Source organism: Camelina sativa, chromosome 12 (genome assembly GCF_000633955.1).
Source record: "Camelina sativa cultivar DH55 chromosome 12, Cs, whole genome shotgun sequence".
NCBI lineage: Eukaryota > Viridiplantae > Streptophyta > Magnoliopsida > Brassicales > Brassicaceae > Camelina > Camelina sativa.
In genome coordinates, this window is record NC_025696.1 from 6,954,585 (window position 1) to 6,969,040 (window position 14,456).

At 36.7% G+C, this 14,456-nt stretch overlaps 3 protein-coding genes and 1 long non-coding RNA gene across 5 annotated transcripts; 2 read left to right on the forward strand and 2 right to left on the reverse strand.

Annotated features, from left to right (window-relative positions):
- On the forward strand, window positions 3,590–6,333 carry LOC104730599. 2 transcript variants are annotated; one of them, XR_758490.2, is made up of 7 exons: window positions 3,590–3,954; window positions 4,115–4,228; window positions 4,422–4,515; window positions 4,625–4,779; window positions 4,867–4,938; window positions 5,032–5,353; window positions 5,554–6,333. It is a non-coding gene; the product is annotated as an uncharacterized LOC104730599 (long non-coding RNA). The 2 variants fall into 2 exon arrangements; XR_758489.2 differs by lacking the exon at window positions 3,590–3,954 and having other exon boundaries at window positions 3,963–4,228.
- Window positions 7,601–9,730, reverse strand: LOC104730600 (ATPase family AAA domain-containing protein 1-like). Its single transcript, XM_010449789.2, has 5 exons — window positions 9,303–9,730; window positions 8,838–9,138; window positions 8,552–8,710; window positions 8,145–8,440; window positions 7,601–8,057 (listed from the first exon to the last, which is right to left on the reverse strand). The coding sequence occupies exons 1-5, from the start codon at window positions 9,498–9,500 to the stop codon at window positions 7,812–7,814; spliced, it is 1,200 nt and encodes a 399-aa protein (XP_010448091.1). The 5' UTR covers window positions 9,501–9,730; the 3' UTR covers window positions 7,601–7,811.
- LOC104730601 (25.3 kDa heat shock protein, chloroplastic-like) lies at window positions 10,493–11,568 on the forward strand. Its single transcript, XM_010449790.2, has 2 exons — window positions 10,493–10,861; window positions 10,965–11,568. The coding sequence occupies exons 1-2, from the start codon at window positions 10,615–10,617 to the stop codon at window positions 11,396–11,398; spliced, it is 681 nt and encodes a 226-aa protein (XP_010448092.1). The 5' UTR covers window positions 10,493–10,614; the 3' UTR covers window positions 11,399–11,568.
- Window positions 11,816–13,207, reverse strand: LOC104730602 (flavone 3'-O-methyltransferase 1-like). The gene is made up of 4 exons (XM_010449791.1): window positions 12,783–13,207; window positions 12,381–12,691; window positions 12,213–12,277; window positions 11,816–12,118 (listed from the first exon to the last, which is right to left on the reverse strand). Exons 1-4 carry the CDS (start codon window positions 13,205–13,207, stop codon window positions 11,816–11,818), a joined length of 1,104 nt encoding a protein of 367 aa, XP_010448093.1.

The following is a 14,456-nucleotide window of genomic DNA, read 5'->3' on the forward strand; positions in this document are numbered from 1 at the left end:
ATATATAAACCAATCAGAATTTTAAAAACTAAGATTTTATATCCAAGTATACAATACAATTATTTTTAATAACTAAATTCGAAGATTTTGTTAACTTTTCAAATTATGATTCTCCTATCATCTTTATTTTATTTTGTTTACAAATTGTTTAGAATTTTCATATAATACTTATAATTTAAAATGCATATTTTTTTCTGCATATGTTGTAATTTGAATTTTTTTAAACGAAGATATATTACTCATTGTATGAAAATGTGTGTTTTAATTTCCACATTGGCAGGTTGGTAAAACTAAATTTATATAAATGATAAATTAATAATTTTTATTTGTTCACAATTATAATATTAAAATTACTATTTTATATTTCACAAAATAATGATGTAAATACAACAAACAAACAATATAAAACTGTAATAATACATCAAAAATAAAATACTATAATATTCTAAAATAATTATTATTCAAATAGACTAATAGATTTACATAACAATTTAAAATAAATATTATCTCAAACAAAATAACTTTAAAAAAAACATAATAATTTTATTATTATATTATAATTTTTTTTTTAAATGTTGACCCGTGCGTTAAGCACGGGATATATCCTAGTGTATTATTATTTGGTAAGTCAAGTGTTGTAAAAGTGCCTCTTCGAATGATAAAGCTCTTAATTTGATAACAAATGGAGGCGTCCTGAATTGCAACTCTTTAGACCTCCTGACCACCAAATAATGATATACGCTTCCTTTTTAAAATAACAAAACCATACTAGACACCAGAACGATGTGCAGTTTGCAGATGGATTAAAGATTGGGACTACAAGCTGTTGGGATAATGAGTATTCCATCAAGTAAAATTTTGTGAAGGTTAGTTTTAATGTTAACTTGCTGTGTTTAATTTCGGATGCACTCGAAAGTACTCTATTGACAAAGACATGTGAGAAAAGCTACAATGCAAGAACCTTCTGTGTTTTGATGGATTTCAGATATGTGTCAATATGTAAACGAATACACGGCTCGTGTACTCAGTGTTGCAAGTGTTCTAAGTAAAAAATCACCCCATGTGTGCCTCTCGGGTTAGTTATCGAATGGAGGTATGCTCACTGTATTTGGAACCATTTTTGCTGAAGTCATTTGTTGTGGAATTTCTGATAGACAATGTGGTTTGCCTCTTCAATTTTTTAAGAAGGATGTGCATACTAATTTGACCTAGACGAGCCAGAGGAATTCAAGGTGCCATGCTCATGTAAACCCCCCAACTGCAGGAAATTCATGAACTAATGGTTGGTGCTTGTTTACTTACTTCAAACGCTACAACACCATGAAGAAGACGCAAGCAAGGTTCTCTTTTTTTCTATATATATATGTTTGCTCCATAAACAATAGATTTATAGGTGATAGAAAGATCAAATGGTGATTTTAGCTCTTATCTATTTTGCGTCTCTGTATAGACAACAACAACTCATTCGTTTCACCATTTCCTGGAAAAATCCAATTAAATTAATTCACTTCCATATTTGGTCTTTGTGTCATCGTCCAAATAAGGCGGAGAGACTTTTGAGACCCTTCATTTCATACCTCTGCTCCTTTTAGAGCTCCANCCCCCTCAACTGCAGGAAATTCATGAGTTAATGGTAGATGTTTTTTTACTTACTTCAAACGCTACAACACCAAGACGAAGAAGAAGCCAAGCAAAACTTTTTTTTTCTACATATATATTTGCTCCATAAACAATAGATTTACATCTAGGAAGATTTTTAAAAAAGAAAAGTGATTTGACTCATATCCAAGTATGCGTCTTTGTATACACACAACTCATTTGTTTCACCATTCCCTGAAAAAATCCAATTTCATTTATTTTTCACAACAATAATTTCGACGAGTGACATAAGCAGAATTCATCGATCGGTAAGGATAGTTATCAGTTTCTCTGATTCTTGTGATCGAGAGAGAAACGATTCTTGATATCTAATATGAACATGCATAAACCAAAAGAAGATCTGGACAAGCAAGAGCCTGAAATATTTTTCTGTGGTAATATAAAAAGGACAAAGAGAGCATCCCTCAAGATTCAAGAAACAAGCACTAATTAATCACTACCACCAGTAAAGGCTTGTAAACAGAGGATATAACTCAACTCAGCCTCTGATGTATTCACACAACACATCACTCAAAATGTATGGTGTATAAGACTGAACCAAACTCTTTGCAACACAAATCATCAATGCCACAACAAAAGTAACCAGCCGTAGAAGTAGCTATTACTCGTAATCCTCCAAAACTATTAATATCATCAGAAACTCACAACAATGTTCACTTGTTTCTAACTCAATAACCGATCATACAAAACAATCAAATCCAACAACAACACCAAATAAGTTCAAATTCTCTACATCTATTAAAGATCACAAAGTAAATGAGAATAGAAAATACTAACTCATCTCAATTCTTCTTCTTCATGGTGCAGTGATGAGTAAGAAGGACTTCGTTTGGTGGAGATCCAAGCTGAATCTCGCACCTCCCAAGCAGCGTAATGGAGTAGTGTAGATATCCCAAAGTTGCTCTGACTCTGAAGATGGCTAGAATATGTAATTCAAGCTTGTTGTTCTGCAACTGTTTTTGGAGATCCATCTTATCTATTTCATGAAGGCTCCTGAAGTCTGAGGCGAATCGTACAGACCCAAATTTGGTCTCTTGAGTCGACAAGTTGAACGGATATATGAATTTCCGAGCAACTAGATTGTTGTTGTAGAGTAGTTGCGTAGAAGAGGTTTGAAAGCTCACTTTGATCCTCTTGTTGGGGTTTTCAAAACTCAAATTCACCAACAACTCGTTGAGGTTGGAAGAATTGGAGCTTTGGATGTTGAAGATGGGGAACTTTGGTCGGATGACAAGGAATGCCAACGACCCAAAGATTAAGAAAAGAGCAAAAAGAAATACTAGACCTGCTACGAACCAAACCCATAGTTTTGTTTTTCGCTGCGGTAGCAGAAACCGCGGTGAAGCCGCTTTTGGCATGCTGAGTGCAGAAGAATTTTGTGAGATTTCTTGAGGGATTTCTTCGGTGATTTCGTGTGACATTGTTGAATGATACTCCCTCCGTTTCATAATATAGGATGTTTAGAGAAGTTTTTTTTTGTTTCATAATATAGGATGTTTTCAACTTTCTATGTAGCTTTTAGATTAGTTTAGTACATTATATTATGCAGTCTTGTTTGTGATTGGTTAAACTTTTTTAAAGTGTTTATTTCTTAATCTGCGCGCTTTACTCAAAACATCTTATATTTTGAAATGGAGGGAGTATTCTTCAGACGAGTGCGACATTGTTGTTGAATGATATTCTGAAGAAGAAGATGAAGAAGAAATAAAGAAGAAAACTGAGCTACGACGAAGAGAAACGAAGAAGACGAAGAAGACGAAGAGAAGAAACAAATCGGAAAATTACTATGTATGGAAAACGCTAATTGGAACAGAGGGTTTTGATTTTTCAAAATCGTAAAGAAAGAGGAAGAATCTTCAAGAGACAGAGGCTTCACTTTACCAATTTTAAGATTCGATAGAGTGAGTGCCCTAGATTCGATATCAATTTTATATTATTATTCTATAATTTTTTCATATTTGTAAAAATTGGCGAATTTAAATAAGCATTTGAGAGCTAAAGAAGTTTCTATAAAAAGTAAGCACATTGGATCCGAGACTTGCGTCTTGTGCTGTTGAGTTCTTGGCAAAAGAGTCGAATCCAAATTTGTCAGGTTTTGGTGAGCAGCCGCCACAGATCAGTGTGTGTTGAGGAAGCCTTTGATGAAGTCTCGGCTCAGTCGATTATTAGAAAGATAGATTCTCTCGATTATTAAAGTGAGGTGTATCTTATCTTGAGAGAGTGTTGACAGATGTTTCGTGAAGTTGGATGCAGAATAGTGATTATCCCTCCCTGATGATGAAGAGCTTGTCCAAGGTCTGTTGTCTCATTGTCTCATTTGAGACTAACTTTGGAAACAGCATATCAAACTATAAGCTTCATATGAAAAAATAATATCTCTATTTTGTATCCTATTGATTGTGATTCGTTTCATTTTTGTTCAATTGATCCCTCTGTCTATGGCGATGATGAGAAGAAGTCTTCCTTTTAAAAAACAAAAACTGTACCAAGAGAAGTGGACAACGGAACGATGTGCAGTTTCCGAATGGGTTGAAGATTGGGACTACAACAAGATTATTATCTACAATAGGTACTGTTTATTCTTTGTTTGCTAATTACTGAAGATGAGATATTTCAGCCAGCGGTTACCATTTTATCTTTCATGTAAACGGAAGATGGTTATGTTCCATGGAATACTTAAAGGCGACTTCCGTAACAACATTTGTTATCATTGTTAATCAGCAACTTAAGATGTTTATTTCTTTCTCAAATTTTCTCGTCAGATGCCAAATCGCAATGCATCAGGCATGCTATGGCGCTAGTTAAAAGTTTCCTCATGGCAGGTTTACATATTTCCTTCAAAGATGGCTTCATAAAGTATGTTCAACTGCCTATTTCCCCTGACAAGATATTGTCTATATCGAACATATGGCATTGCTGCCCTTTAACAATATGTATGGCTCGATGTTGTTTTCACTGATGATAGGAGCTGCATTGAAGCCAACTATTGTGGGAATGTTGTGGGTTCATGTGACGTGTGCTTGGTTTCAGCCTAAAGTATGTTTTGCAAGTAAAGAAAAATTGGAACCAACTGTTGGGATATTAAGTATTGAGTATTCCATCAAGTAAATTTTTGTGAAGGTTAGTTTTAATGTTAACTTGCCGTGTTTAATTTCGGATGCACTCAAAAGTAATCTGTTGAACCTTCTGTGTATTGATGGAATTCAGATATGTGTCAATATGCAAACGAATACACGGCTCGTGTACTCAGTGTTGCAAGTGCTCGTTATATGAATGGAGGTATGCTCACTATATCTGGAACAATTTTTTTCTGAAGTCATTTGTTGTGGAATTTCTGATAGACAATGTGGTTTGCCTCTTCAACTTCTTAAGAAGGATGTGCATGTATGGTTACTAATTTGATCTAGACGAGCCAGAGGAATTCAAGGTGCCATGCTCATGTAAAGGCTTGTAAACAGATATAACTCAAAAGGACGAAGAGAGCATCCCTCAAGATTCAAGACAGAAGCACTAATTAATCACCACCACCAGTAAAGGCTTGTAAACAGAGGATATAACTCAACTCAGCCTCTGATGTATTCACACACCACATCACTCAAAATTTGTATGGTGTATAAGTCTGAACCAAACTCTTTGCAACACAAATCATCAATGCCACAACAAAAGTAACCAGTCGTAGAAAGAGCTATTACTCGTAATCCTCCAAAACTTTTAATATCATCAGAAACTCACAACAATGTTCACTTGTTTCTAACTCAATAACCGATCATACAAAACAATCAAATCCAACAACAACACCAAAGAAGTTCAAATTCTCTACATCTGTTAAAGATCACAAAGTAAATGAGAATAGAAAATACTAACTCTTCTCAATTCTTCTTTTTTGTGGTGCAGTGATGAGTAAGAAGGACTCTGTTTGGTGGAGATGCAAGCTGAATCTCGCACCTCCCAAGCAGCGTAATGGAGTAGTGTAGATATCCCAAAGTTGCTCTGACTCTGAAGATGGCTAGAATATGGAATTCAAGCTTGTTGTTCTGCAACTGATTTTGGAGATCCATCTTGTCTATTTCATGAAGGCTCCTGAAGTCTGAGGCGAATCGTACAAACCTGAATTTGGTCTCTTGAGTCAACAAGTTGAACGGATATATGAATTTCCGAGCAACTAGATTGTTGTTGTAGAGTAGTTGCGTAGAAGAGGTTTGAAAGCTCACTTTGATCCTCTTGTTGGAGTTTTCAAAACTCAAACTCACCAACAACTCGTTGAGGTTGGAAGAATTGGAGCTTTGGATGTTGAAGATGGAGAACTTTGGTCGGATGACAAGGAATGCCAACGACCCAAAGATTAAGAAAAGAGCAAAGAGAAATACTAGACCTGCTACGAACTAAACCCATAGTTTTGTTTTTCGCTGCGGTAGCAGAAACCGCGGTGAAGCCGCTTTTGGCGTGTTGGGTGCAGAAGAATTTTATGAGATTTCTTCGGTGATTTTGTGTAACATTGTTGAATGATATTCTTCAGACGAGTGCGACATTGTTGTTGAATGATATTCTGAAGAAGAAGATGAAGAAGACTGAGCTACGACGAAGAGAAACGAAGAAGCGAAGAAGACGAAGAGAAGAAACAAATCGGAAAATTACTATGTATGGAGTATTGTAGAGAAATAGAGGCTTTAGTTTACCAACTTTAAAATTTTCTAAGATTCGATAGAGTTCCAAATATTCGATATCAAATTTTTTATTATTATTTTTAAAAAAAAATTCACAATCAATCTTTGATTTTTCCATGGAATGGGATTTGTAAAAAATTGGGTGTTTTATTGTTTTATCAAATTATTTCTGTCACAAGCAAAATCAGAAGAACCAAATCTCAAAAATGTTACGAAGTGTTAAAAAAATGCAAAAAAATTGCTTAAACTTTGCTTATATTTGCTTATATTTTGCTTAAGAATTGCTAAACATTTTTTCTCCATATTATTTATAAGTTTAAGTATGAAATCAATAATAACTAACTTTATTTGGATATAAAATTTGAATATCTATAAAAGTGAAGGGACTAATTTGTAATTTATAATTTATTGAAAAATGAATTAAAAGTCTTTATACATGGACACAAAAATGGAGATCTATATTTTGGGTTAGGTTGGAAAGGTATTTTCTCTAAAATGGAGTTTACATATAGAAATGATTATAGGTTGGAGATGGTCTGCTCATGTTTTTTATGATTTATTTATGGGACTAATTTATAATTCATAATATAATGAAAAATAAATTAAAAAGTTTCTAAACATGGATACAAAAATGGAGATCTCTATTTTGGGATAGGTTGGAAAGAATTTTTTTCTCTGTAATGGATTTTACATATAAGGATGCTTATAGGTTGGAGAATGGACATGATCTGCTCATATTTTTGATGATTTTTTTAAAACCTGCTAAGAAAAAATCAAGGGCTCATAAAGAGAGCACCTAATCAAATCTAATAATCTTAGAACCTAATTTTTCGAGAATTTTTCTAGCCCCATAATTTCATTATCACATCAAAGCTTCTTTAGCATTGTTAGAGATTTCTAAAAATATCATCAAATTCATAAAGTTGCAAGACTTGGCGCTTTGGAGGTTGAATATGGGTAACTTGGGTCGGATGACAAGGAATGCGTAACGACCCAAAATAAAAAAAGGGCAAAGAGAAATAAGAGACCTGCTACAAACCAAACCCAGAGTTTGGTTTTTCACTGCGGTAGCAGAAACCGCGGTGAAGCCGCTTTTGATCATGTGATCCACTAATAAGCATGTGATCCACTAATGCTTTCAATGTGTAATATAAATCGATAAGGTATGTGCACTCGATAATCTTTATCGAAGATACTCGTATTTTATGAAATTATGATTAGGGTCTTGACCGAACAAATCAAATCTGTATTTTGGTGTATGATTTGTATATGGGAAGTGAAGGAAAAGTTACAGATTTATAAAAAAATGTTACCCATAAGGTGAGAACATAGGCCAAAGCCATTTTAATACAGTCAAACGTATCAAATGATCCTACCAACATAAAAGAAGAACAAAAAGAAGTTTTACAGAGCCAACAACTGAAAGGTGACAAATTCTAAACTTCCAATGAAAAACACCAGAACGTCTATAAAAAGTGATCTGGGATTTCATCTGGAATCGTCTTCGGGATCACGCTGCCGTGAATCCTGAGAATCTGACTGAAGGTTAAATATCTGCGAAACGAGAAGCTTCGAGATTCCACTAATCGCTGCTTGAACATCATCTGGTTCCCCTGAGGAGCCTCTCCAAGCCGAGGACTGCGAGCTCAATGAGTACTCCCCTGCTGCAACTTGTGTCTTCTTTGACGTTGCAAGAACCTTCTCCAAATCCAACTGTGATAATGGCCTAGGAGCCTGCAAAATGCGAGAAACTCAAAAACATCAGTACTTTTGAAATCATATTGGATGCAACATTGAACATTCCTTGGGACAAAAACTTACCAAACATGGTGTCCCCTTTCTCTCTGCCTCTAGTATTTCTCTGATAGGGAAATAAGCTGCTTTCTTGCAGAGCTCAAAAATGTCTGATCCTGTATAGCCTTCGCATAAGCGAGCTATGTGATCATAGTCAATATCAGGTTCCACCCTCTCTCCTTTCAGAGTCACTTTCAATATCTCAGCTCTCTCCCGGCGATCAGGCATTCCAATCTCAAAGGACTGAGGAAGACGCCTCAATATTGCTTCATCAAGCTCTGACGGTCTGTTAGTTGCGGCAAGAACCATAACCCTCGCATTCGCTACAAGACAACCAGTATTTCTATAAGAAAACCATTTCCATCTAAAACCTACTCTAGATTGCAATAGTCTCTACGGTAAAGTAAACTGAAAGGTGGAAAAATTCAACTTACGATCAGTAGAAAACCCATCCCATAAAGCCATAAACTCAGTCTTCATGTTAGACATTGCTTCATGATCTGATGAACGGCGCTGACCAAGAAAGCTGTCAACCTCATCAATAAAAATGATAGCAGGTTGGAGTTTGTACGCCAAGCTAAACACAGCAGCAACTGAAATAACGGAACAGAACAGAGCAGCTCATAGATTAGAAACACAACCAATACACCAAAGAAAGTGGCATTCAGGATAATAACCCCAAAAACCCTAAGAAAAAAAAGAAGAAGCAAATGCACATACCAAGCTTCTGAGCATCACCAAACCACTTGCTCATAAGATTAGAAACCTTAACATTAATGAAAACAGCTCCAGATTCTTTGGCAATAGCCTTAGCAAGCATAGTCTTTCCAGTACCAGGAGGTCCATAGAGCAAGACACCTTTTTGAGGTCCAAGAAGCTTCCCATAAGCAAAAAGCTCAGGTCTCTTCAACGGCAAAATCACAAGCTCATACAAAGATTGCTTGATGGCCTCCAACCCTCCAATAGAACCAAACTCCACATCAATGTGGTTTGGGTTTATCACATCACATGCTATTACATCCTGGTTTCACAAAAACAACATGCGCAAAAAACAATTTGAACTCGAAAAAATCCAAACTTTAATGTTGAACAGAGAGACCAAAGACCCAATTCACATAAATCCCAACTAAGAACCATTTAAGGATTCAAAGTTTGATTAATTCATAAAGAAGATTTAAAGATTACCTCGTATGGATTGGTCTGAATGAGAGGACGACCTAAACGCTTGGAGATTTCCTTCTTATGCTCAAGAGCTTTTTTAGAAGCCTCACGATTAGGATCGAGATGACGAAGACCCGCAAACAGAACCAAGCAGCTGAAAGCAGCGCTTGCCGCGTAGAGTATAAGTTCTTGTAAGATCTTTGTCTCCGACGAACCACCCATGTCTCTCTTCAAGAAAAAGAAAAAAACTCAACCTTTTCAATTATTACAGAGGAATCTTAAAGGAAGGAATAATAAACCCAGAAATTAAGGCCTCCCAGAAGAAACGGAGGATATGTTTGCAGAAGACGAGAAGATTTTGTTTGTGGACGACGACGACAGAGCTGTTTCTTTGCCTTGGTGAGAGTTCTCGAATACTTGGGGATCGAGGAATGGAGAAGTCGTAATTACCAAAATAGCCTCGGTTGCACCGTCGTAAAAGAGTAGATTGTGTCAAAGAAGGGCCTTTAACAGGCCTTCTTATATCAGACAATCAGAATGTTCTAAAACCCAATTACAAGTACTACTGTTTCTGTTCAGCGTACAGTTGCTATTGCGTCATCATTCGTTCATACCATTCCATGTGTGTAAAGTGTTTTTTCTTTTTTACCTTTTTCGTCTATTATAATCATTCAATAATCTATAAATATAAATAAAAATAAAAAATATAATGTATCCAGTATAAATTTTCAGATTTATTAACCATTTCAATTTCTCATTTGGCAAATTATAGCACACATATTGATGATTTTAGTTTAATTTTTATTCTACATAATTTGATTTGTTCTACTTATTAAGAAATTTTTGTTTTTTGTTCAAATTTATTAAGAAACAAATCGTAAAATCATCGTTTATTCTAACTCTAGGATCCAGTCTTTCTTACTAATTTTGTTGTTTTCTTATTGATTACATCACAAATAACACTGATTGGCAAAAAGACAAAGACAAAGACAAGGACAAAGATAAGAAGAAAACCAAAGATGGTTCCGGAGAAGTTGAGAAACACGAGAGAACGAACGAACACACAAAAGTAAAGTAAAAACTTAAAACACAGAACGAGTCGAGAAACTTCGTATAAAAATCTTTAACCTTCAAGATGATTCTTTTTGTCACATTGCGTCTTCTCATCTTCACCTTGCCCTCACCTATATATACACTCTCAACCTATATATACACTCTCAAATACTCTCTCATAGTACCCCAAACAAACTCAAGACGAAATATCCAAAACAAAAACCTCACAAACTAGACTTGTCTTTTTTTGCTCAGTTTTATTTTTGGCTCATATTCGATATAAATGGCTTCCACACTCTCATTTGCATCGGCTCTAACTTCGCCTCTCGCTCCATCTCCCTCTTCCTTATCCAAGTCCACTTCGCCGTTCTCTGCTTCCTTCCCACGGAGGATGCCTAATCGAATCAGAGCTCAAGACCAGAGAGAAAACTCCATTGACGTTGTCCACCAAGGACAACACAAAGGGAACGAAGGATCTAACGTACAAAATAGACCTCAACAACGATTAGCCATGGACGTTTCTCCTTTCGGTACGTTACACTAATTAAAAAACTCTCCTTGTTGTATAAATTGAAACCTTTTCCTCTGCTTTTTTTACTCAAACAATGCTCTTTTTTTTGGTCATAACGTCAGGACTATTGGATCCTTTGTCACCAATGAGAACAATGCGGCAGATGCTGGACACCATGGACAGGATGTTCGAAGACGCTATGCCTGTCTCAGGAAGAAACAGAGGAGGAAGTGGAGTGTCAGAGATTCGTGCACCATGGGACATCAAAGAGGAAGAACATGAGATCAAGATGCGTTTTGACATGCCTGGTCTCTCCAAAGAAGACGTAAAAATCTCTGTCGAAGATAACGTCCTTGTAATCAAAGGAGAGCAGAAGAAAGAAGACGATAGTGATTCTTGGTCTGGAAGAAGCGTTAGCTCTTTTGGAACACGACTTCAGCTACCAGACAACTGTGAGAAAGACAAGATCAAAGCTGAGCTCAAGAACGGAGTTCTCTTTATCAATATCCCTAAAACCAAAGTCGAACGCAAAGTCATCGATGTCCATATTCAGTAGAGATCAACACCATTGAGGTTTTTCTCTGTTTAATTGTTACTTGGAGCTGTTTCTTGTACATAAGCGCCTATGTTTCTCTGTAATAAGCTTATAGTGTGATGTAAGTAAACATTGAAAGTGAACAATATACAATCTGTGTGTTTTGGCGAATAGATTCATCCTTAGGTTTCTATGCTATCAGGCACAATGAAACAGACTTTTTTTATACATTTTCATAACTCACAGTAAGCCACGAAAATACATTTACAAAGAAATGCACTTTCCAACGGCTACAAAGACAACTTAATAACGACGATGGTGGCACACAAGCCAGATAGATATATGCAGAATATAGGAGATAACGCTGGAAATGAGAACGATACTTGGAAGCAAAATAAAAAGGTGGAAATAGAACGCGCCATGGATATTTGTACATGTTCATATATTCTTGAGGAATTCCATGATGTGAGTACCGTAGGCTCTGCAAACAACTTGGAATCCCTGGAAGCCAGAAGCTTTGGCCAAGGCCTCAAATTCCTTCTCGGTTCGTTCTTTGCCTCCAGGGTTATGAGCCATCATGAGGCAGTCCATGTGGACAACTTCTTTTGTCATGAGGCTCGAGTCTGGCACCAACGGAAGTATAGATTCTGCCACTATCATTTTACCGTTGTCTGGGAGCGCTTTGTAGCAGTTCTTCAGAAATTTCAAACAATGTTGATCGCTCCAATCATGACAAATCCACTGAAATGTCAAAACCAAATGTTTGAGATACATTCTTATATGACTATTATGCTCAGAATAGTACCAAGAATCAAAATAGGTTTAGTCTACCAACCTTCATGAAGATGGCATCTGCTTTAGGAACATTCACAAACATATCTCCCCCAATATGTTCAATACCTAAATCATCCGACAAAACACCCATCTCAAAGTCAATCTTAGGACATTAAACGTTTCCATGAAAACATATCGAGATACCTAAAAAGGAAGCATATATATATACCAGGATAGGATATGGCTTCCGCAATGACATGAGGGAGATCATAAAGGATGCCTTTGATGTGTGGGTGCTTGGATACAATCATACGGAGAGTGACTCCAATGCCACCACCAACATCTACCAATGAAGACAAACCCTCAAATCCCTTGTAGGTTTCCAGAATCTTGGTCATGACGATGGTTGTGTGGTTCGACATTCCATTGTTGAACACTTTGTTGAATCTCGGGTCGACCCCCTGGTACTCGAAAGCGTCCATACCAAATGCCTTGTCGAATGGGACGCCGCCTTCAAGAACAGCATCTTTCAAATGGTACCTGTACTCATACACACATATTTCACTCATCTCATGTAAAATGTTTCGAAGTGTAGATTTGAAATTTTATAAGATTTTGACAACAGATTTACCAGCTCTCCATGAAGACTCTGTCTCTGTTCAAATGACAGAGAGCAGCGAGCGAGACTCCGTGTTCGTTTTTAGTGAGGTATTTGCAGACTGGTTCCAGTCCATACAGACGCTCCACGCCGCCATCAATAAGCTTACGAACAGAGCAGGTCAAGATAGAGTAAGCCGCAAGCAACCGGAGGATCCGGTCAACCATGACGGGAGCATCAGGGTTCTTGGTCGGAAGATGGGAAGCTATCTCGGAGGGGGACAGTTGCCCGCCAGCGAGACCGGCGTTTTTGGAAATGATCTCGAGCAGGTCAAGCTCTAACGCCGATGTTAGAACCATCGGAAGCACGGTGGCCCCGGCGAGCTGCATAGCGAAGAGGTTGGCTTCTTCGTCGGAGATTTTTGCCGGAGTGATTTGTGTCTCAGCCAAAGATCCCATTATGACTCTGTTTGGTTTCTCTCAACGGTTTTTTTCCCGCCTTTTAACGGTAGTAGTCTCTCGATCGCTTGAGAATGATGTGATGACTGAATGAGTGATAGATAACTGGTCGAAGAGGTCTATATTTATACTAAGTAGGTACTAGGTAGCATTTATTCGTCTCTTAAGTCTTAACGACGTAGACGTCGAATAATGTATTTTAAAATACAAATAACTAACCCAATCGATGTTATTGAACGCATGCTATCAACTATTAATCCATTGTTATTACATATAAAATGTCAAAGATAGATTCGAAAATAAATAAGATATATAATGGAGAGGAAACGGCATGGCTCATGCATGCAAACTTAAGTTGGTAAGTGGACATTGAGTTGGTGAGTGGTATTGATCGGCAAACACAAACATAAAATAGTTTGTTCTTCGAGAGGTCCATCAATGCATCTTGTCATTATTCGCAAGTTACATCTACTTGGAACGCATGCATGACCGAGCTCTAAATATATATCTTAGTGGCTGTTTTATTGTCATGAATACTTTGTAGATTCGTGGTCAAGGAGGCTCTCACACATAATGAAAATTTTGTTGGATATTCATAATTCCAAAGACATACACTACAAGAAAACAGGCAATTTACGACTACGATTGGCGACTAAACTCGTAGTCGCCAAATTTAGTGACTATATACCGACTGTTTAACTACTACTTTACAACTGCTAAAACTTAGTCGTAAATTAGTCGTTTTTTACCGACTGAAATGAATAGTTGGTTCAGTAGTCGTTAATTAGCGACTATTTTACGACTGAAAGACAAGAAAGTAATTTTGTCAGCAAACAGTAGCTAAATTGGCGACTACATGGTGACTACTGCGGCGAGTCGTTAATTTGGCTACTAAAATACGACTAAATTAGTTAGTCGGATATTTGGCGACTACTAAGCGACTATTGAGGTGAGTCGCAAACATGTCGGCCAAAAAGAAACACGTTTTTTTCGTTTGTGGGGTTGGTAAGCTTTGTTTTGTTGCGACTGTTAGTTTGAGTCACATCAGAGTCGTTTTACAGTCGTTTTTCAGTCGCCAAATTTCTCTATATATACCACACCTTCCTTTCTTATTTCATTCACACCACAAGCAAGAGCATTAGCAAGAAAGAAATCGAGAGTAACAAAAAAAATTTTGAGAGTGAGAAAAAAAATAGAGTGAGAAAAAAAAAACAAGAGTGAGAAAAAAAATCAAAAGAGAAAAAAAAAA